The sequence below is a fragment of the Gopherus evgoodei genome, chromosome 4, assembly GCF_007399415.2.
Source record: "Gopherus evgoodei ecotype Sinaloan lineage chromosome 4, rGopEvg1_v1.p, whole genome shotgun sequence".
NCBI lineage: Eukaryota > Metazoa > Chordata > Testudines > Testudinidae > Gopherus > Gopherus evgoodei.
In genome coordinates, this window is record NC_044325.1 from 66,219,717 (window position 1) to 66,243,572 (window position 23,856).

At 43.6% G+C, this 23,856-nt stretch overlaps 1 protein-coding gene across 1 annotated transcript in view; it reads right to left on the reverse strand.

The window, feature by feature from the left end:
* Nucleotides 1-23,856, reverse strand: part of LOC115651515 (cytosolic phospholipase A2 epsilon-like) — a 56,467-nt gene that overhangs the window by 954 nt on the left and 31,657 nt on the right. Inside the window, exons 12-20 of the mRNA XM_030562596.1 lie at nt 20,793-20,928; nt 19,067-19,203; nt 18,123-18,345; nt 16,683-16,797; nt 13,786-13,923; nt 11,830-11,937; nt 4,488-4,679; nt 3,899-4,068; nt 1,058-1,244 (exon numbers count right to left, since the gene is read on the reverse strand). Of these exons, the coding sequence (XP_030418456.1) occupies nt 1,058-1,244; nt 3,899-4,068; nt 4,488-4,679; nt 11,830-11,937; nt 13,786-13,923; nt 16,683-16,797; nt 18,123-18,345; nt 19,067-19,203; nt 20,793-20,928 (1,406 nt within the window). The remainder of the gene's footprint in view (nt 1-1,057; nt 1,245-3,898; nt 4,069-4,487; nt 4,680-11,829; nt 11,938-13,785; nt 13,924-16,682; nt 16,798-18,122; nt 18,346-19,066; nt 19,204-20,792; nt 20,929-23,856) is intronic.

Here is a 23,856-nt window from a genome sequence, read left to right on the forward strand (position 1 = left end):
TCAAGATCAGGACAGATGAGTTCTTTACCACAGCAACAGAAAGGGAGTTACTCTCACAGGCCTGTATTGGAATGTCCCAAAGAAAATTGGACAAGACATATGATTCTTCTACCCTAGTACAAACCTAGGAGGTGCTTTCATGCCTGTTGGTGCCTGAAATGCAGGTGTTCAGAACAGAGAGAGAAGTATACCATCGTACCAGAAAAACAAAGTAGAAAGCTGATCGTTTAAATCCCGTTTCAGATGACGTACACAATATCTTTTGCTTGTAAACCGGCAGGGTATAAAAACATGGCTCATGAGGTGTAACTTTGGGAGCACACCTTCTGCGTAAGGTGAATGTAACTCTGCTGCACAAGATGGCTTCTCTGAGTGTGGTATCACATAGAACCTTTTTCCTGTACTATATTATTACTGAGTTATAGCAATGAACCTGACCGACATTGGTTATTTGGTCTCTTGAGTATATTTCATAACAAACTGAAGTGTGGTCAAGCAATTGACTATACAATTTATCAACAATGTGGAAAGCAAAGTTCCCAACCAGTCAAGACCCAAGTGTATGACACATGCCTTTAAATGTGTGTTAAAAAACCCCAAAAACAGTAGATGTCAATGAATCTTGTAAAAGCAGCAGAGTCTTGTGGCACCTTATAGGCTAACAGACGTTTTGGAGCATGAGCTTTCGTGGGTGAATACCCACTTTGTTGGATGTCAATGAAGCTTGCAGTGGTTCTGGGCATCGCTTCAACAATATAGTGTTTCTCAGACCCTCCATTTTAAGATTTGCATTTTTGATTAAGTTAATTTTCATTTATATACAGCAAGTCATCATGTGTGTGAGATCAAAATAATTGTGTGGCTAAAATGAGCACTGTACCTTTAATGATGGATGGTTAAGTGGCATTGACTCAGTGAAAATGGTCATTCTTATCCATGGAAAAGCTGATCATATTGAAATGAGAAAGGAGGATACAGCCAACAGAGAGTCCTCAAATATGAAACGGGCAGGACAGGCTGATCAGGGAGATAACATTACTGTCTGCTGATAACTTACCAGGAGCTTTGTATTTTTTGAAGGTGTCATTTACCAATGGGAAAAAAAGCACTATAGGAGCTCTTGGACTCTCAGCATCTTCAAACAGATAGCACTCCTTTAGATTTTTCCGGTCTTCATCACTCATCTCGATTCTGGGGAATGGGATTCCCTGCTCTGAGAAGTACTTCACAATTAGGTCCAGAGGCTGAATCATCACAGAACAAAGATTTTAGAACTCAAAGAAGGGACAAAGACCAGGATTTCCTGAAACACAGTAACTAATGTTAAACTGCCTTTCTATACCTCAGGGGTTACACAGGAATTCCTATGGGAACACATGAGGTTGGAGAAAGACTACATCATAGAATACTCATGTTGCAGTTTATTTTGCTCCCTGTAGCACTTGAAACAAAATGAGAAAGCAGTTACAGTAGTATAGATTCCACAGACAGCTGAAAACTAAAGTATTAATTTAAATCTACTACCGAGTAAGAGGATTCGTTAAATAGATTTTGAAATGAAACATCAGAGAGGAAAGCACAAAGAGTATATGTATCTTTCTTATATGGGCCCCATCACTAAAGTATCCGAGCACCTTACAATCTTTAATGTATTTAGCTTCACATCGCCCCTCTGAGGTAGGGAAGTGCAATTATCCCCATCTTCATAGATCAGAGGATGAAGCATAGAAAAGCTAAGTGATCTACCCAATGTCACACAAAGTCTGTGGGGAAGCAGGGAATTGAACCTGGACTTCCCAAAGCCTGGGCTAGTGCTCCAACTACCAGTCCATCCTTCATTGGGATAATTTGTAACATGCAAAATTAGTTAATGAAAGACTTTGTAGAAATTTGAGTCCAAAAGGTATTGAATTGTTCCATCTACCACAAAGTCAGCTGCCAGAAAACCTCATATCATCTAATCAAAAAGGAAGTAATAGCCATGTAATTACATGTAATTTTGTGATGAACACTGTCACTATTAGAACTAGTCAGAAAACTGAAATTTTTCCTGTAAGCAATTTTGAACAACAAAAAAAATAATCTTCATCTTAAATATTTTAGAAAAAAAAACAACAGTTTTTTATTCAGAAACATTTGAACTGATTAAAAGTGAATTTTTTTGTTTGAAATCAACATTTCAAAATGAAACATTTTTCATTTCATTTCGACAACTTCATTCCTAAGTCACAGTGGAACTCTCCACAATAAGAGTAAAGCTGGTCCATGCAGGAGATATAACCTTCTCCAGGGGTGATCTGAGACAGTGAAAAGAACTCCCTCACAAACAAAGGACCATCAAAAACCTCATCACTTTCCACTCCAAGTGCAAGGGGAATTTTGTTGATCTTGCCTCCTCTAATAGGAATACAAATCAACAGGTACATTTATTTAACAACCATCACCTACCAAACATGACACACCATGCACTTCTCCCTCTGGGGAGAAAATGAGAGAACAAACAGCATGTGACAGATGTGTAGTCACATTGCTTAATGCAATACTGGAAGGCACTCAGATATTATGGTAATGAGCACAATATGAAATCCTATATAGAATAGAACTTAAAATGTTATTTTGTTTCCAGTTTTTGAGTTTCAGCAACCCAAAATGAAACATTTTAAGTCCAAAATTAAAACTGTCATTTCAAGTCACCATTTTTAAATAAAATGTTGGGGTTTTAGGGTTTTTTATAACCAAAAAGTTGAAAAGACACAACTGTGTAAGTTTCAGTAAAATGAAAAAATGAGTTTTGTTTCAAAATGTTGATTTGTCATTTGAGATTTAATGCAGGAAAATCTAATTTTTGTTGGAATTGACATTCCCCCCCACGAAGAAATCAGTTTCAGCACAACTGTACTTTTTGGTAGGTATATTTTCTTCACAAGACATTTTTATCAGCCTTAATAATTACTTTTTTCTTATTGTGTGTGCCTGCCAATTACTTTTCCTAGTTTTACTAGAAAATTACTGAGGAACACTGAGAATTGCTTCATAAATTATCTTCCGTGAATTTGTTGGAATAATATAGATTCATAGATTTTTAAGGGCAATTGTCATCATCTATTATCTGACCTCCTGCATAACACAGGCTATAGGACTTCCCTGAATTAAGTCCTGCTTCAAGTACAATACACAGAACAAAAAGATTTATCAAACATCTCTATTATTAACAATTCTACCGTTTTGAACTAGTAATGGACCAATGCCGTTGTTAGGATTTCTTGTCAGATCAGCCATTGACAGATTTAGTAATTAAAACAGAGAATTAGAAGCAAAGATAGTGTCAATTAAATAGAGAATTTAGGCCACAGTTTCTGAGGCAAAGAGGTGTGCCATTGTCAAACTAAATGAAGTTTTATTCTTCTGGAATCAGTTTCCTCTTCTACTATTGAAAAGTTAGTAATTTTGGCCACAAGCGCCGGCTTCTAATTTTCCCCAGGGGCGCTCAATCTGTGCTCAGCCCCAGGTGATAGTGATGGGACCCACACCACCCATCCCCCCAAGGCCCCACCCCACCTCTTCCCTCCCCTGCTCCCCCCCTACTCCACCTATTCCCCCCCCCCCCCTCCGAGCATGCCCCATCCCCGCTCCTCCCAGCACCTCCTGCATGTGGTGGAACAGCAGCATGCAAGAGGCTCTGGGAGGGAGGGAAGGAGTTGATCAGTGGGCTGGAGTGGGTGGTAGGGGAGAGCTTGGCTGCCAGTGTGTGCTAAGCAGCAGCTAATTTTACTTCATGGATACTCCAGCCCTGGAGCACCCACAGAATTGGTGCCTATGATTTTGGCTACTAAATGCTAAATGCTTTGAGGCAAATGGCCATAATGGAAAAACCAAAGGATAATTTGACTCTTCTCACCAATGTCTGTGATCCTCCACTGTAATTTAAATGCAGGATGACGTCCACTTTCCTCTGAGGTATCAAGAGTGGTGGGTAACTGGTATTGATAAAAAATCCAGTATCTGCCAGGGATAGAGGGTGCTGTGCTGTTTCAATTAGTTTGTTAGGGTAAGTGTCTAGCACAGTGTCTGAAATACAAACATGTCCTGTTATAACTACCATAAGAATAGATGAGCTGCTTCCCTGATGAATAATAATAAATGGGTCAAAGAGAAGAAAGGAGAATTCTGCTCCTACCCCGTTGCAACCTGACATTGTTTTCAGCCTTTTTGTCTATCTATTTTACCCCTCCCCACAACTTTGCAGTCACTGTGCCTGGTGACATGCAACCCAACAAAAAACTGAGACCCAACAAAGCAATTTCATCATGAACATTCAGCCCTGTACAAGCCAACAGACTGAACTTTAGTTCAAACTTCAGTGCTAGAGGAAGGGGAGGTGGAATTTAAACATGAAATCCACATATTCTTTACTGCACACAGCTCTCCTCAGTGCATTCCAAACCATCTCAAAATATACCACTGCAAATCATGCTTTATTACTGTGCCTTTCCATGTAGAAAAATGCTCATTCTCCAGGTACTCATTGTGCATCTGGAAGCCCCTTAGGAAATTAGGGAATTCTGCAATTGTTGGTCGCCCTGTTAAGACATCTCGGAAAGCAGTAGAAAGGACGCCTGCAGGAGTCAACAGGCGAGTCTCTGTGTCATGAGGCTTTATGTGCAGAACAGGATCTTCCTCTGCAGAAAGGGAGAAAAAAAATCTAAAATTCGTAGTTTGTCTAGATTAATTTGGGGATGGGGAGTTCTCTGAAGCAATAAAGAAGAAGAAGAATGCAATCATTCATAAATTGAATTTCTGGCCAGCCCATAAAAAGGATAACTGTAATAAGCTACGGCTTTGAATCCAAATAAAACTCAGAGTAGGAGCAAAATGATAAAGAAACCCCACAAAAGCTCAGTACATTAAATGAACTACTACCCACAAATAAAACATTAAATCTACAATTAAAACCTAATATTTTAGACTTAACTAGAATGGTGTCCCATTTGTAATTTGGTGCAAAGGTGCCAACTTTCTGATTTCTCAGGGGGTGCTCAACCTCTGCTCCAGACCCTACCCCCTCTCCACCCCTTCCCCCAAGTCCCCACCCCAGCCCGCCTCTTCCTGCCCCAACCTGCCCCTTCCCCCAATTCCACCTCCTCTGCCAAATGTGCCCCACCCTTGCTCCGCTTCTTCCTGCCCCTGCTCCACTCTCCCTCCCCAGCACCTCCTGCTCACTGCTGAAAAGACGGTTACTCACCTTTGTAACTGTTGTTCTTCGAGATGTGTTGCTCATATCCATTCCAATTAGGTGTGCGCAACACCCGGTGGGTCGGCTGGGCGCCCCCTGGCATGACGCAGCTATGGCACCGAATATATACCCCTGCCGACCCGTCCGCTCCTCAGTTCCTTCTTGCTGGCTACTCTGACAGTGGGGAAGGAGGGGGGGGGTTGGAATGGATATGAGCAACACATCTCGAAGAACAACAGTTACAAAGGTGAGTAACCGTCTTTTCTTCTTCAAGTGCTTGCTCATATCCATTCCAATTAGATGAATCCCAAGCCTTACCTAGGCGGTGGGGTCGGAGTGAGATACTGCAGAATGCAGAACTGCTAAGCCGAAGGCTGCATCGTCTCTGGATTGTTGCACCAGGGCATAATGGGAAGTAAAGGTGTGTACTGAAGACCATGTAGCTGCTCGACATATCTCCTGAATAGATACTCAAGCTAAGAAGGCGGCGGACAAGGCCTGGGCTCTGGTAGAATGTGTGGTAATATGACCCGGAGAGGCATGAGCTAGATCATAGCAAGTCCAGATGCACGCCGTTACCCAGGACGAAATTCTCTGAAAAGAGACGGGTTGGCCTTTCATCCGGTCCACCACTGCAACAAAGAGTTGGGGCATTTTGCAGAAGGGCCTCGTTCGGTCGATATAGAAGGTGAGCGCCCTACGGACGTCGAGCGAATGTAACTGCTGCTCCCTACGAGATGTATGCGGTTTGGGGAAGAAGACCGGGAGAAATATGTCCTGGTTGAGATGAAAGGCCGAGACTACTTTAGGGAGGAACGCCGGATGTGGGTGTAACTGCACCTTGTCCTTGTGGAACACCGTGTATGGTGGGTCCACCATCAGAGCCCGAAGCTCAGAGACTCTCCTAGCCGATGTGATGGCTACAAGGAAGGCTGTTTTCCATGACAAATATAGGAGTGAGCAGGTTGCCAATGGCTCGAATGGAGGGGATGTAAGTCTCGTCAGGACTAAATTGAGGTCCCAGGAAGGGGCGGGGCGTCTTACTAGGGGGTATAGACCCTCCAAGACTTTGAGGAACCTTGAGACCATAGGGTGGGAAAAGATGGAGTGAGTACCTTCTCCAGGGTGGAAAGTAGAAATAGCCGCCAAGTGCACTCACAAAGATGACATAGCTAGGCCTTGCTGTTTAAGATACCAGAGGTAGTCCAAAATAGTGGGGGTGGGAACCTCCGTAGGTGCGACATTCCGCTTTTGACACCAGCAGGAAAACCGCTTCCACTTGGCCAAGTAAGTAGACCGAGTGGAAGGTTTGCTGCTACCCAGGAGTACCTCTTGCACTGAGGCAGAGCAGTGTAACTCCGATTGGGTTAACCATGCAGGAGCCACGCCATGAGATGGAGGGATTGCAGGTCTGGGTGGTGAAGCCTGCCGTGGTCTTGCATTATCAGATCCTGATGAAGGGGCAGAGGGATCGGGTTGGCTATCGAGTGGTCCAGCAATGTGGTGTACCAGTGTTGTCGGGGCCACGCAGGGGCGATCAGGATCAGGTGAGCCCTGTCGCTGCGAAGCTTTACGAGAACCCTGTGCACCATCAGGAAGGGTGGAAAGGCATAAAGCAGGTGGTTCGCCCAAGAGATTAGGAAGGCATCCGATATTGAGCCCGGGGCGAGACCTTGGAAGGAGCAGAACCTCTGACACTTCCTGTTGTTGCGGGAAGAGAAGGGGTCTGTGTGGGGAAAGCCCCACTTCTGGAAGATGGAATGTACAATGTCTGGGCGAAGCGACCACTCGTGGGAGAGAAAGGATCTGCTCAGATGGTCTGAGGAGGAAGGACGCTACAAGGTCTATAGAGTGGGCTATGCAAAATTCCCACAGTTGGATAGCCTCCTGACAAAGGGGGGAGGATCGAGTCCCTCCCTGCTTGTTTATGTAGTGTATTGCTGTTGTGTTGTCCGTAAGCACTAGAACACAATAGCCCTGCAGATGATGTTGAAACGTCTGGCATGCGAGGCGGACTGCTCTCAGCTCCCAGACATTTATGTGCGATGCTAGCTCTTGAGATGACCAGAGGCCTTGCGTGCGACGATGGCCTAGGTGTGCCCCCCAGCTGAGAGACAACGCTTCCGTTGTTAGGGATACTGAGGGCTGTCTTGGTTGGAACGGCATTCCTGCACACACCAGGGAAGGTACTAGCCACCATTTGAGGGAGCCTAAAACGCCCTGAGGAACAGTGACAACCATGTCCATGGCGTCCCTGCCTGGGCGGTAAACTGAGGTGAGCCAGGTTTGAAAGGGACGCAGGCGTAGTTTGGCGTGCTTGGTTACAAAAGTGCATGCTGCCATGTGACCAAGAAGGCTGAGGCAGGTGCGGGCCGAGGTCGTCGGAAAAGTTTGGAGGCTTTCTATAACCGAAACTAGTGCCCGAAACCGGGATACTGGAAGGCAGGCTGTTGCGAGTTTGGAGTCTAGAATGGCCCCAATGAATTCTATTCTTTGAGTGGGCACTAGAGTAGGCTTCTCTAGACTGATCATCAGGCCCAACCGGTCGAATAGGTCCGTGATGATGGCAACATGCCTGGTGACTTGGGCCTCGGAGGTCCCACGAATAAGCCAGTCGTCTAGGTAAGGAAAGACGTGTATTTGTCAACAACGCAGGAAGGTGGCCACTACAGCCATGCACTTTGTAAACACGCGTGGGGCAGTAGAGAGGCCAAACGGAAGGACCACAAACTGAAAATGTTGATGGTGCACCATAAACTGTAGGTACTGTCTGTGCGGAGGGTAAATGGCGATGTGAAAGTATGCGTCCTTCATGTCGAGAGCAGCATACCAGTCTCCGGGATCCAAGGATGGGATGATGGTCCCCAGGGACACCATGCAGAACTTCAACTTCTTCAGAAAGACGTTGAGTCCACGCAGGTCCAGGATGGGACGGAGACCTCCTTTTGCCTTGGGGATTAGGAAATATAGGGAGTAAAATCCCTTGCCCCTGAATTCCTCCGGTACCTCCTCTATAGCTCCGATGGAAAGGAGTGTACAAACCTCTTGCCAGAGGAATTGCTCGTGAGAGGGGCCCCTGAAGAGGGACGTGGAGGGAGGGTAGGAGGGAGGGGGCGAAATAAATTGGAGGTGGTATCCAAATTCCACCGTGCTTAGGACCCAAAGATCCAAAGTTAATTGGGCCCACGCAGGGAGGAAGGAGGAAAGGTGGTTGGAAAACTGAAGGGGATCCTGGGGAAGGACTGGTGCTCTGCTCTCGGGCGCACCTTCAAAAGTTCGGTTTGGGTCCCGGTGATGGCTTGGCGGGACCGTTATTCTGGCCCCTTTGGGAACCCAACTGCCATCTGCGGTTCCCACAACCACACCTTCTGCCAAAGTCTTGTCGTGGCCTGGGTGGGGGGTAAGGGAACTGAGGCTGGGTACGGAAGGACCTCCGTTGGGTTTGCGGAGTATGCATCCCGAGGCAACGCATGATGACGCGATTATCCTTGAGACTCTGGAGTCTAGGGTCCATTTTCTGAGAGAAAAGGCCCTCTCCATCAAACGGAAGGTCCTGGATAGTATGTTGCAGTTCAGGAGGTAGGCCTGACACCTGCAGCCACGATATCCTCCGCATTGTAATTCCCGAGGCCACGGTTCTGGCCACCAAATCAGCAGCGTCGAGTGAGGCCTGCAGGGAAGTCCGTGCCACTTTCTTTCCTTCTTCCAGAAGGGCCTGGAATTCCTGGCGGGAGTCCTGTGGGACCAGTTCAGCGAACTCACCCACCGATTGCCAGGTATTATAATTATATCTGCTGAGCAGAGCCTGTTGGTTAGCCACCCGCAGCTGGAGGCCTCTGGCGGAGTAGACTTTTCGTCCCAATAGGTCCATCTGTCTAGCCTCCCGCGATTTCAGGGCAGGGGCATGCTGGCCATGGCGCTCTTGCTCATTCACAGATTGAACGACCAGAGAGCATGGAGGAGGATGGGTATATAAGTATTTGTACCCTTTAGAGTGTACCATGTATTTCCTTTCCACCCCTCTGGCCGTGGGAGGGATAGATGCCGGAGATTGCCAAATAGTGTCCGCTTTGGCTTGGATGGAACGGATGAATGGCAGAGCCACACGAGCTAGCGCATCCGCCAACAGTATGTCTATGACCGGGTCTTCCACCTCCGGGACCTCCTCCACCTGGAGATTGATATTTAAGGCAACTCGCCTCAGAAGGTCCTGGTGGGCTCGGAGGTTGATCGGGGGCGGGCCCGATGAAGAAGTACCGGCTACTGCCTCGTCTGGTGAAGAGGAGGACGACAGACCCAGCACAACTGGCTCATGTAGTGACTCCTGTTCCTGAGGAGCATCAGCGTCCGGGAACACCTGAGGGTCTGGCACCCGAGCCGATTCGTCTGTACCCGCTGGAGGAGGGCGGCTAACAGTGGCCTCTGGTGCGCGATGTTCTGACGGGGCAGAACGAGATGGTACCGTGGGTTCACCTTGGGCCTGGTGATATGCCCAAGGCGTCCAGAAGGACCACTGAGGTGCTTGTTCTGGGCCCTGAGCCTCCTGGAGGACACGGCTATGCGTCTCTGAATCCCCATATGCGGTGCTATCAGTGTGCGAAGACTCAGATGGGCGCCGTGACGGCCATGGCAGAGCAGAGAGCATGTGAGGAGGAGCCCGTACATCGTGCCGCACCGGAGAGCGGTACCGGGATTCGTACCGGTGCCGAGAGGGTGACCGGGACCTGCGAACGGCGCGGTGCCAGGAGGTCGACTGGGATCGTGAAGCTCTATGGTGAGAGCGGCTGAGGCGTGAACGGTGCCGGGAGCTGGACCACTGTCTGGAATATCAGTCCGGAGAGCGGGATCTTGAACTGTGCCACGAATACGACCGGTACCGAGAAGAAGATGGGTACTGGGACTGCGAGCAGTGCCTAGATCAGGACCGGTGGTGAGATTGGGAGCGCTGGCAAGACCTCAATCTTGAGTGCTGCCTGCCTGCGGCGTCGATGGAAGGTGGCCTGACCAGGGCAGGCTTCCCTGTTGACGTAACAACCCGCACCGGCGGTGCCGGGGGTTGAGGCAGGGTGGGTTCCGTTAGGGCAATGAGTTCCCTCACCGTCGAAAAGGTCTCTGGCGTGGTGGGAACGATAAACTCTACCGAGGCATGTGCCGGGGGGCTGTCATGCACAGGACTCGACGGCTCTTGCATGGCCAGAATCAACGGTGCCAAGATTGCCGGTGCTGTGGCAGTTGCTGGTGCCGGGCGGCTCGGTTTCGGCTGCTGCTCAGACTGGGGTGCAGATATTGGAGCCGCAGGAGCTTTGAGCTTTCTGGCACGCGGGGAGAGGGAGCGGTGCCGGGCTGGCTTCTGGGCCGGTGATGGCTGGTGCCAGGACATCTTCGCAGTGCCGGCGCTCTCCGGTGCCAACAAGGCACTTCTCCCCGGCGCAGACTGTGCGGCACGCAGTGCCAAAGACGGAAGAGTGAGGGCTGCCTCCATTAGGAGCTGCTTAAGGTGAAAGTCCCACTCCTTTTTTGTCCGCGGCTTAAACGACTTGTAAATCCGGCACTTATCTGCAGGATGGGATTCTCCCAGGCACTTTAGGCAGGAGTCGTGGGGGTCTCCCATTGGCATCGGCCACCGGCAGGCCGAGCACAGTTTGAAACCCGGTGAACCAGGCAAGGGCCTGGGCACCGGGAGAGGGGAAGGGGCTAATCCTCAACCCTCTGAACTATATACACTAACTAAGTTTACAAAAGCATATTAAAAGTATTAACTACAACTATAAAACTAAACTATATACACAATAAGTACTAGAATGAGTGAATAGCTAGGGAAGTGGAGATCAGCTAAGCCACGTTCCACTGTTCCAACAACCGACACGGGCGGTAAGAAGGAACTGAGGAGCGGACAGGTCGGCAGGGGTATATATTCGGTGCCATAGCGGCATCACGCCAGGGGGAGCCCAGCCGACCTGCCGGGTGTTGCTAGGGTAAAAATCTTCCGACGAACATGCACAAGGCGCGCACACACCTAATTGGAATGGATATGAGCAAGCACTTGAAGAAGAACAGCTAATCTGCGTTTGGGAGGTGCTGGGGTGGAGGGAGAGGAACAGATCAGCAGGGCCCATTGGCAGGTGGGAGGAGCTGATCAGCAGGGTCCACTGGTGAGTGCTGAGCACCCACTATTTTTTTCTGTGGGTGCTCCAGCCCCAGAGTCCCCATGGAGTTGATACCTATGATTTGGTGTATGGTGCAGGGAACAGTATGCAGGGTCAAGGGCCTTCTATGAAGACAACACTGCTCCCTCAACTTTTGAGGTGGTAACCTGGCGATTACCCTTGAATATTTTTCCTATGTCCTTTGCATCTCCCTTACTCAAGGCAAAGTAGCTCCTAAATCAAACAAAGAGATTGCTTCACAACAATAGAAGATCCTGTTAACTTCTTTCCTGCCCTTCCCCCTCTGACTATGCTATCTTTGCAGTAAGGCTTTAAAATCCCTTCAAAATTAGTGTGTATTATTTATACATCAGACAAGTGTGGCGTACTAAGTACGGGAAAACAAAAACAACAGGTGAATGAGATTAAAAAAAAAGATAAACCACCCACCAATGTCTTTTACTCGGTCTCTAGTCCATCTGTACCAGAAGTCCTCTGAATCAAAGGCTAAATTCCAGAAGTACATCACGTCCAAGGAAAATATACCACTCCACATGCCTGTAAAGAGGAAGAGATTCAATGGAAACTAATTTGATGAAGTCTTGGAAGCATTTTAACTAAAAACTGCCTTTTGTCCTACCCCTTGAACATTTCCTTCCAAATGTTATAGACATCTTTGTGGGCATAGTTCCAATACTGCAAACACTTACACATATGCTTACACTTCTTTGCATGAGTATTCCCATTGAAATCAAGTGTTTGCAAGACTGGAGCCTATCTGAGCTACTGTTATAACTACTTCAGCTGTAGGAGCTTTAAATGCTATCTAGTTCCAAGTAAAGTCAGACTCAGAAAATGTTGAATTGTTTAACTACATAAGGTAGCAGTTTTCAAGTTATCTTCCCATCTCAGCTTTGCAGCTTCTCCATATTTCATCAGAAAAACATAGATATTTTGTTCCTTTTTTAATATTATACTTTCTCTCTCCCTTTGCTATTATTATTTAATTTTGAATAACATTATTAGCTCTCTGAAGATTGCATTAAAAAGCTGGTTTGTATTCTACTGTTTCAGAACATTACTGTTCTGTTTAATGATGTTGATGTTTATTAGGCTACATATCCATGCTATGTTGTTATATGCATCAGGATTCAAATAAATACCAAGTGGAAAAAGAATAGAATAAGTCAAAACATTCTGTTTCATTTTTGGTCAAAATCTTGTTTTGATGAACATTTTCTCACAAGCTACAGTTAAAAGTTAGCAATTGGACTATGCTGTAAAGTACACCTTGGCAGCCCCACCCAAACCTGACAACAAGAGTTGGGTGTGGGTCAGGTCAGATACGAAAACAACTCAAAATTCTCAGGCTTAGGTCATGTTAGGATTAGGCTTTAAAATTAGGCCCAAGTAGACCTAAGTCCGCAGAGGGCAATGCTGTAACAAGAAGACACTGTGCTTCACATTACCATGCCAGACCTCCTGAACCCAACCCTGCTGCCATTGTCTCTCCTTTCATCCTTCTCTCCTAGGAACTGTGCAGCAACTGCAGGAAGAAAAACTGTGCCCTTGCACCCTGTAGGCAGCTCCACACTTGGCTCGCCTGCGCAGGCTCCCCATTGTCTGTGTGGCAGCACCCGCAGGAGGTGGTGCGGGAAGCCGGGGGCTCACCCAGTGCTGCTGGGGCCCTGGGCAGGGAAGCCAAAGTGTGGAGCCATCACAGATGGGGCACAATGCTGGGGAGCCTGGCAACCACTGAAAGACTGAAACTGAAGCAACTCCAGCTACTACCACCATCCTCCTCCTGGGCACAGCTACAACGGGTGCAGTAGCTGTTGGCTCCGCAGGCAATGGCACCACTTGCCCCCTCCCATTCTCTTCCACACCTTCTCCACCCCCATTACACATGAGACCCTTGCAATCCGACCCAACTCCAACAGGACTTAACTGCAAGAGTTGGGTTCAGGTCGGGTATGAAAACAACTCAACGATCTCTAGCTTGGGTCAGGTTCAAATTTATTGTGGTCTGGTCAGTTTCAAGTCAGGCTTTAAAACTGAAAAGGGCTGAATTCCAAATAATTGTGATATAAAAGGTAGCAAATGCCAATGTTGGACAAATCAACTCAAGTAAAGGTATATAGAACCTAGCAGCTGCCCTATGTTTGTCAGTTGCCTGGTTTCATAGCACAGTTAAACCAAACAAACAACAGGTTTAGTTACACTAGGACAACTTAAATTCACATGGAAAATCATTATCTGTTAGTGACATAGGTGGTACAATGCGTAGATTTCTGGCAGGTGATTCCACACCAGTGTCACCATTGACAGATCACTTACTCTCCAACGCCTAGTTACACACCCAGCTGTATTTTTATTTGGTTAACATTTGCTCTAGATAACAGTCACCTTCCATGTAGCAAATCCGGCTTTCTGGGAACTTCTTCATCAGCCTTCCCATGAAAAATTCACTTCCAAAATCTTCTGAGCGAATAAATGCTCCATATTTCCAGAATCCCACCTCATAGGGAGTGAACTCCAGCCATTCTATAGTGAGAGCAACAAAAAAGGCTTTTACTGCAGTGCTAGACTGTGGGGAAAGACACACGTATCATATGACTAGAAAAAAATCAAATGGAATACACCTTCCAGCATCAACTTCTTTGTGTATAATTATAATTTAAAAACCATCAGATTTTGTAACTAGCTATATTTCTATTCAATACTGGTTGCAACATCGATAAGCCTAGAAAGCAAATTTTCCTCATACATCAGCAGGGGATGGTCCCTCCATGTACGGACTGAGATCCATTAATACAGCAATTTGGGGATGGAAGGAGTTTGGACTGAACAAAGCCATTAGTACTCAGCTATAGTTCTTCATCTATAACATTTTATATAGGTCAAATTCCCATTGGAAAATCATGCTCTAAGAGTCTTTTAAGTGCCTATGCTCCAACAGTGAACAGTACAGAACAAAGGAACAGTCCTATTCTGATTTGGATGACATAATTAAATCTATACCCTGCAAAGATAAGCTCATACTTCTGGGAGACTAGAATGCCAGAGTCGGAAAAGATAGTGAGGTTTGGAATGGTGTAATAAAGAACAATGGAGTCAGAAAAATAAACAGCAATGGTGTGTTGAGCATGAGTTTGTTATTATCAACACAATCTTCAGGCAAGCCAACAGACATAAAACCTCTTGGATGCATCCACGACCAAAGCACTGTCACCTGATTGATTATGCCATGATAAGGCAAAGAGGCGTCAGCGTCATCAAGATCACCAGAACAGTGCAGGGGACAAACTGTTGAGCTGGCTAGGGGATGATCAGAGCCATTTTTAATTTAAATGCTGTTCAGCAAAACAATGCTGAACAAGATTAAATCAAAATTGAACCAAGCAAAGCTGAAACATCCATTTCATCAACAAAAACTAAGGGAAAACTTAGAGGAATCTACTCAAAAAGTGGAATATATTCAAATCAGCCATTCTTCAAGCCTCAGAAGAAACTCTAAGCAAAAATCAAAGATAGTACCAAGATTGGTTATATTAAAGATGTGTTTATGTCTTGGCACATAGACAAAGAATCAACGTCAAAGAAAGATAAGTTCAAATATCTGCAAGCCAAGGATCAAAGACAGCTTTATGTTCTACAGGATAACTGGTGAGAAAAGAAAGCAGAAGAAATACAGCAATATGCCAATTCTAAGACCACAAAGTTGTTTTAGGGGTTCCTGAAGACCATTTATGGCCCATTGAAATCCAGACTAGCTCCTTTGAAGGGTTCAGATGGATCTACCTTAATCAAGGACAAGAGGCATCTCTGAAAAATAAGTGTAGAACTTCACTGAGCTATTCAACCACCCCTCTATGGGCAACCAACAGGTGCTAGAGGAACCAACCTAGTACCCCATATATGAAGAAACTGACCAGCCATCTATCACTGAGGAAATGAAAAAAGCTGTCGAAGAAATGAAGTCAGGTAAATCACCAGGTTAAGATAGCATCCCAGCTGAAATCTTTGAACTTGCAGGCCCCAAAACTGTCAGCTATCTATACAAAATCTTTAAGAATATCTGGGAAGCCAAGGAAATTCCTCAGGACTTCAAATATTCAATCCTAGTTAATCTTTACAACAATAAAGGCTACAAATCTGACTGTGGTAACTACCAGGATATCTCCGTGCTATCTATTGATAGTAAAATCCTTGCTTGCATTTTTCTCAGTCAGCTTGTAGAACCAGTATCACAGAAGTTTCTACGAGAGACCCAGTGTGAATTTGGAGCACCACAGGCCTGATATTTGTTGTGAGGCAGATTCAGGAAAAATGCACTGAGCAAAACATTGAACTGTATGCTGTCTTTGTTGATCTAAACAATTTGTTTTGACAAGATGAGTAGAAATGGCCTCTGGAAAATTCTAGAGGGATAGGTTATGTTATCAGAATGGGCAATGACAGTCTCCCAAAAAAAAAAAAGCTCTCTGTGGTGAGCTGACACTTGGAAAATGCAGGAAGGGTGGTCAACAAAAACACTTGAAAGACATCCTTAGGCAGAAACTGACCTTATGCAGCATAAATTGTTACAACTTTGAAGACATAGCCAAGGAGAGACCTGAATGGAGAGCAACTATCAGTAAAGGTTGTAAATACTTTAAGGAAGACAGATGAAAAAAAAAATTTTAAAAGGACCAAGCATCATACCAAGTCTTCAGTGGGAACTTCTGTATTCCTGTGTGACATGTGTTCATGCTCCTCACATATCTGAACTATACAGCCACATGACTACACATGTGATGCTGTGATGTCACCATCAGATACAACAGACATACATTATAGCTGAGGTAAAAGTTGTTTCCTTCAGGCCAACGCTGTTAAGAAGCCCAGTACTTCTATTTGCTTTCACTCCTCTTGACTATTCATACTAAGGAAGCATAGTTAAATCAATAATAAATGAGATGTATATTTGATTGGCATTACACCCAAAGGTTCACAGGTTTATCTGAGGCGTCTTGGGACTTTCTGATTTTTGTAGTGAGGATAAACTCTGAACTTGACATGTCCTGTGCTACAAATGAACTTTCATTTCTGGTCCAGGTCAGAACTCAAAAGACTACATGCACCAAACAAAAACATTTAACATTATTTTTTAAAACTGTATCCACAGTTTTTTGAACTTTAAAAAAAGGGTTAGTTCGGGGCTAGGGACAAAGGGTTATAATGTTAGTGGAATTGGCTTATCACACAAAATGAATGAAGATTTCTTAGAATATAAATCACATACTCTAAAATATTACCATTACCTCTAAAATCTTGAGCACTATAGCTATTTTTGAGGTTGATAGCCAGGTAAATGGGCAGCGGATTCTGGCCCTCATTGATTGCCTGTCGCTGATCCGAGAGTTTATGGTTATCTTTCTGTTTTTGAAGGAAAATAATTAATAAGAAAAAATGGATGTGCATTTGAATTTTTATAATGTAACTTTTGAACTTCAGCCAGGTTTTCTTTTATGTTCTCAACTCCTTGGGCTGTGTACAAATGTTTCTCTAGGCTATTCCAAAGTTCCCAAAAGTCCCAGGAACAGCAGCAATTCTTTGATGCTTACATGTTATTAAAAAATGTGATCAGTTTGATTGTAGATTCAAACAAGTACAGAGAGAGAAATTCATAGGAAAGAGATAGGTGACTAGAGTGCAGCAGAGACTGGAGCTGTCTAAGTTATGATCATCTTAGGCAGGTTATGCTGCAATGTTCCAGATAGATAAGTGCTGAGGTATGCATTATACTGGATCTGATGCATTAAACTTCTTTGCTTGTAAAAAGAAATTATTAGGAAATAATCTATTTTAGCTGGTTTTCAAATACTGTTTATTTCTAAACAAAAAAATTTTCAACCTTGTTAATGGCACTCATCCTAATGTGACATTGCCTGAAGTTTTTAAAACATTTTGGAGTTATTCCAGCACCAAATGATTTAATAAATCCATGCTTTACTTCCTTAGCTGTTCTAAAATTCTTTAGATATGCATATATAACAGTAAGACCTGTCCAATATTTAGCGAATATATTTGACAAATTTCACCATTTTCCATCCAAAAAATCCATTTGTCAAATACTTTTTTAAAAACAGATTTAACTAGCTGCACAGCTGATCTAATACCATTTAGCAAATACATTTCTCAGTCAGTCCAAGTGAAATCCATACAATAATACATTCAAGGAATGTTCTTTTCTGCAATTCAACTAGCTCTAAAAACAACACTGAAAGAATAGAAATAGGACAGTATTACAAACATATACGAAACAAGTGGTCTGTGATGTAACTAGGATTTTTGTCACCTTCTTGAAGCCAATTTTACAGTGTCAATTTTAGTTTTTAACTAAAAATGAATGTTTGAGCATGTGCAATGTGCAAATAGGCATCTGAATTACAAAATGAATCCCAGGGATTCAGATTTTTAAAGACAAAAAATGGCAGCCAAAGGCTGGCATGTTGGAATTTCTTGGCTCGAACAGTTTAAGGTGCCATGGTACCCATAGGTCTGCCACATTTTTAAAGAGAGAACAGTGTTTGTATTTGAATATATAGTTTAGTATATTTGCAACCAAAGATCCTAACAAATTCTTTGCCTCAATAACCCTACAGTGTTGTTGGCTAGGCATCCCTTTCCGTGTTTATTTTCTGCTCATTCTTAGTGATAGAAGTTCATCAGGTCTCTGAAAAGAATGGTATATTCAATACCTCATCATGTAGCATGTATTCAACCATGAGTCCCCACAAGTCTATAAAAGACGTGTTGTGTCCTTCTTGGCGCCGCTCTTTCAGCTCATTGTAATAGTACTTCAGACGGTCCAAAGTAAAACCCTTAATCTTGCATTTGGTCACTTGCTTCCGAGCTTTATTGATTGCTTCCTCCAGATACTTCTGTGACCAATTAGCATCTTCATATAAGTTTGCCATAGTCCTAAGGAAGAGAGAGAGGATATTAAACAGTATTGGTAGGCCTACACTGGAGATGGAGATAGTCTGCTTGGGCAGACATACTAGCACTTACTTTTATTGAGACAGCCTGCTAAAAATAGCAGTGTAGCTGAGACTGCATGGCAGTGGGATGGGATAGCTGCCCTGAGTACACATCTAGGGTTTCAGATGGGATTGCTCTCATGGTGGTTAGCCCATTCTGCTGTCATGGTTACACTGGTAATTTTAATATGCTAAAGCTAGTGCAGGTATGTCTACCCAAACTGCAAATTACACCTCCAACTCCACTGTAGGAGGAAATGGTCAGTGTGCATGGCCAGGATGTAAAATCCCACCACTTCATCTTCCTATCTCCAATCCTATCCCAAAGACAAGATTCAGTATGATGGATCTAGGGTATAATTGACATAATACAGAAAGGTAATAGACATTTAAATAAATATACATTCTTAACAGTGATTTGAACTCTACTTCTGAGATCTAAGACACACACAGTATCCATTAGGTGGCATAGGCAGTTGGTCAGTGTGACTGCCCACCACTTAGCTTATGGTATTTTTGTTCTCAGTGGATACATAGGGAAATATGTGGGCTTATTTTTTATCTGTAAAGTGTCACGCAAACCAACAGTGTTATATAACTAATAAATAAATAACAGTGGCATGCAGAATGATCAAATAAAATCATTGCTCATGTCAGCTTACCATGTAGTGCCCGATAAACCAGTTATGTAAGAAACACTGTCGAAGATATTCAGTTTCTGAAGACCCAACAGGCTGCCATACATTGCTGTTAATGATCTTGTCCCACCCCCTGTTGTCGTGATTGCCACCACCGGCACCTGCTCAACACATGGAGGAGAAGACAGGTGAAAAACAACTGAATGTCAGAGATAAGAAATGATTTGTATGAAGGATAGAAATGGTAAAGGCATGGATAATACCAATATAAAATTATGTCAGTTTGTGAGCAATTACATGATTTATGTTAACTACTTCCATTCCTATCTCCTAACTGATGGGACAGTGAGGCTCGCATTCTGTTTGCTTCAGATTTGTTTGTTTGTTTTTATTATACAATTGGAGACCAACTCACTATATTAGAATTCACCTAATGTGCATCACCTGGAAGTCAGCATAAAAATATAGGCATTGCCCTACCAGAACTGCTTTTTAATCCATGATTCTGGCTCTGACACTGGTCAGGGCCTCAGAAAAATGCACAAACACCTTATAATAAGTGGAATTGTGCAGTACAATATCATGAGGGTGCTTCCTCACCCCAACCTGATCATTACTTGATGTCCTTCTTAATCTTACTAAGCCATTTACTTCATAACATCCTGTGACAGTGAGTTGCATGGCTGATTATATCTTGTATAGAAAGATAGGTTCATCTGCCTATTTAAATTTGTTATCTTTCAATTTCATCATGTGCTCTGCTGTTCTTTTGTGATGGAAAAGAGTAAATGAATAGAGCTGGGTGGGAAACAGTTTTCCTGTCCCCCAAGAATTTTTGAGAGGGCAAAAATTTTTGCAAATCAATACCCCAGCTTCCCACCCAAAAATCAGATTGCATTAATGGAAACATTTTGTTTCAGCAATGCTGGTTTTGTTTTGATTTTGACCTTTGCAAAAAAATCGTTAATTTTTTTAGTGTAACTTGCCTAAAAGTTCAAAATGACTTTTCATTTTGAACTAAAAAATAAAGTCAGTCAAAGATCCCCATTATAACAGACATATCCCCACCCTGCCTCCATCATACAAACTACCTCCACTCAGCAATTGCAGACACTCCTTCAGTGTCTACTACAAATCTCCTACCCGACAAGCATCTCCCTTTCCTTGATACAAATGAGCAGTACAAAAGGAAACTGTAACTCATAACATCAGGGGACTGTAGAGAGGCTGTAAAGACATACATCCCACCTGACCTGCTCTGCCCCACCTGGCTCACCATACTGCTCTGGCAGCTCCTATGCTCCCAGTCTCTCGGTCCAGAGATCTGGACCTGCCCTTGGGAGGTAACAGGAGGGAAAGGACTCCTGCCCTGCATGGTGCTGGAGGTGGAGGTGAGTGACTGGGACCCAGTATCCTGGACATCCTCAAACTTTTGCCTGGGGATGTGTGAGAGGGAGGAGGCACTGGCAGGCTGTACAACTCCTAGACTCGTTTCTCCTGCCAGTGGTCAGCATCTGTCCAGGGAGTGTCATCTCTGTTCAAAGCTACCAATAAATATAGCCTAATATATCTGAATAATCCTGGAGCCACTCATTGTACTCCTTGAAAGCAAATAACCCACTGCTTACTTCTAAGGCTTCCTGACTACTCGGAAGATGTACTGCTCCTGTAAGAAAAATACCACCAGCTGCTCGCAGCACAACCATTGGAAAGAGGAAAGCGGGGATACCCACAATTCAGTTCCACATACTTCATGGTCCTGCAGGTCCTCCTCTAGCTGGAGCACTTTCTTCACAGCAGCAGCAACATACTTCTTCCTTTTACACAGGAAATCCTGCTCCTCTGTGCACAAGTCAAACCCAAAGCGCACGTCCATGTCTTTTGGCCTGAAACACAAACCACAGCAAATGTCGTCTTCTTTGATTCCCATTCATCAGCTCAGCAATGACAAAAAATGTATGCACATATATTATTACTTAGGACCTATACAGAGCAGACAATCAATAAACTCCATCATCAGACTTACACGATAGGCTATTTCCACACCTGTATATAGACTGAGCAATGTAAAAGAGAGAGTGATATTTCTATTACTGGCACATGAGGAGCAACAATGTGGACAAAGGATAGGTCCCAGCATGCTTCAGGTTTCTTGCAAAAGGAGTCACAAGGGAAAGTGTGACAATTTGGCAATTTTTCATCTGAAGGGTGATTTTTGAACTCTTAGTAGTCTTTCTGTGTCAATCTATTTCTCATCAAACCACCCTGAAAAATTCAAATAGCATTCCGAGTTTATAGTTTCATCTTTTGGTTTTTGCCCTTGCAATGAGGTTGTGTACAAAGTAAATGTTTAGTGTTCCTGTTAAACTGAATTCTGCAACACAACCTTAACTGTGATACAGTTACCATTGCACCTGGTCAAATTCTGCCTTCAGCTAACTCATGAAACCCCATTGACTTGTGTGCAGTTGTACAGGTGGAGTTCTGTGTATAATTTGCTGGATAACAGAAAATAGCTGGATAACCCCACTCTGTGTGCACTTCTTACATTGGTAATGAACAAGTATGCTGGGCAATGTTCTATTTTCATTTGTTTATATTACATTAGCACCCAAAATGTAGTAGGTGTTGCCTAGAGATATGCACGGAGATCTTGCAATCTAAGGCACAGATACCTCAAGACCTCCCCTCCCAAGTAGACCTCCATGGCCATTTGGGCTAATCTAAGTTTCTGTCCCTGCAAACACTTGAGCACATGGACAATTCCAATGAATTTCCTCACATGAGTAAAATTAAGCATGTGCTTAAGTGTTTGCAGAATTGGGACTTAAAAGACAAAAACACAGATTGTGATTCATATCTGTGTGTTTGTCTTCAAAAACTCCTACAGGATAGAATGTCAGAATTTCCCAAGAGGCTTTGGTGACATTACCCTCTGGTGGTTGCAAACTTACACAGGATATTAGCTGAAATGATAGTTCATGAGTATGTATGTTTCATGGAAAAAGAACAGGAGTACTTGTGGCACCTTAGAGACTAACAAAGTTATTTGAGCATAAGCTTTCGTGGGCTACAGCCCACTTCATCAGATGCCACAAATACTCCTGTTCTTTTTGCAGATACAGACTAACACGGCTGCTACTCTGAAACCTATGTTCATGTGTGACTACTATAATTTTCCATTCCCAGCCACCTTTGCAAAGCACGCATCATTCACTTACCAAGTTTAATCTTTAAAAACAAATTCATTTTAATGATTTTCTGAATGTAAAAATGTGTCTGAATATTTTCAGAATGGTAGGGAAAAAAACCCTCACACTCAAAAAAAGTCCCAAACAGCTGTACCTATTTTCTTCAGACTTTCTAATAAAGTTCACTTCTGGATTGAGATTAAGCACACAGCTCTTCCTCTTTTCTAGAAAGTGGAAGGGTATAGTTTATGTGGTGCTTTTTCTTTGTAAACTACAGTACTGTCAAGATCTGAAAAAAATTTTCAAGGCTGCAGTGACATATTCTTTACCATGTCTTCTCTGATCTGACTAGATAATATTCTATAAGATATTGCAGTTATAGCCAAACAGGAAACACTTTTCCCATTCTGCAAAAAACCAAGATTTTGAAAAAAAAATTCCCATCTTGAATCAGGATGAAAAGTCAGAATCTCAAAAATTTCCACAAAACAAAATCTGAAAAAAATTCAGTTGAAGAACTTTGTTTTAATAATTCTGAAACATTTTGTTTAGATTTTTGACCTTTAAAAAACATTTTTACAGTACTATAATTACCTTGAATTTTTAAACAAAAAGACATTTCAGCCTGGAAAACTGGAATTTTTCATTAAGAAAATGTTGAAATGAAATATTTCAATAATTCAAACCTTTTTTAAAAAAAATCCAGTCAAATAGTTTGCTGAAACTGAAACTTTCCATGAGAAAGGGTCCATTTCCATGAATTGACATTTTCCAGTGAAACAACGTTTCATCAAAAATTCCCAACCAGCTCTAATTACAATATTATATGTAATATTAGTTTAACCTTGCAAGATTATAGGTTCATTTGAGGAGAAGGGAAGCATCATTCAGTGTGTGTCTAAATTTCAGATTGCTGGCTAACTTCTGTTTTATGAGCCCCATGAAAATAATGATTACTGAACTAGACTCACTCATGCAGACAGAATCTTTGTTTAACCAGCCCACAGAAAGATTTATCCAATACGAGAGGATTCTCTGGTGACATTGAGCCATCCTGACAGTGCCTAAGCCACTCTCTCCTCTTGTCTAGAGCAGAGGATATGGAAAGGAGAAATGGGGGGGTCACCAAAAAATCCTTGCATCCCAGTGATTCCCAACAGCCAAAAGCTCCTTCAGGCCATTGACACCTGGGGTCTGACCTAGCTTAGAGCAGCACCAGCATTGGGAGACCACATAGGTGACTTAGTCACCTTTCCACCCTGCCCACACCTTGCACTGGAAGACCTTCACCTGGACTCCAGAATCAGGCCAATTGTGTGTTATAATACACACAACATGTGCTCTTTTATGTTTGGTTGGTTTGTAAAGTGTAATTATTCCCCCCGAAAGCAACTGCAGAAATGGCAGCATGGAATTCCATGTTTACTGTTTCAGTGATTCCATATCAAATGTGCTAAGTTTACAAGTAAAAAGTTTTTCCCCTGACTTCTGGCCCTACAAATTCCACCTGAAAGTCAAGCTGTGTTTTTTTTCTCTTGTGCATCAGACCCAGTAATAAAGATTCTGTCAGCCAAATTGTGCCTCGGTTATATCAGTGCAACCTCATTGTCTTCACATTATGCT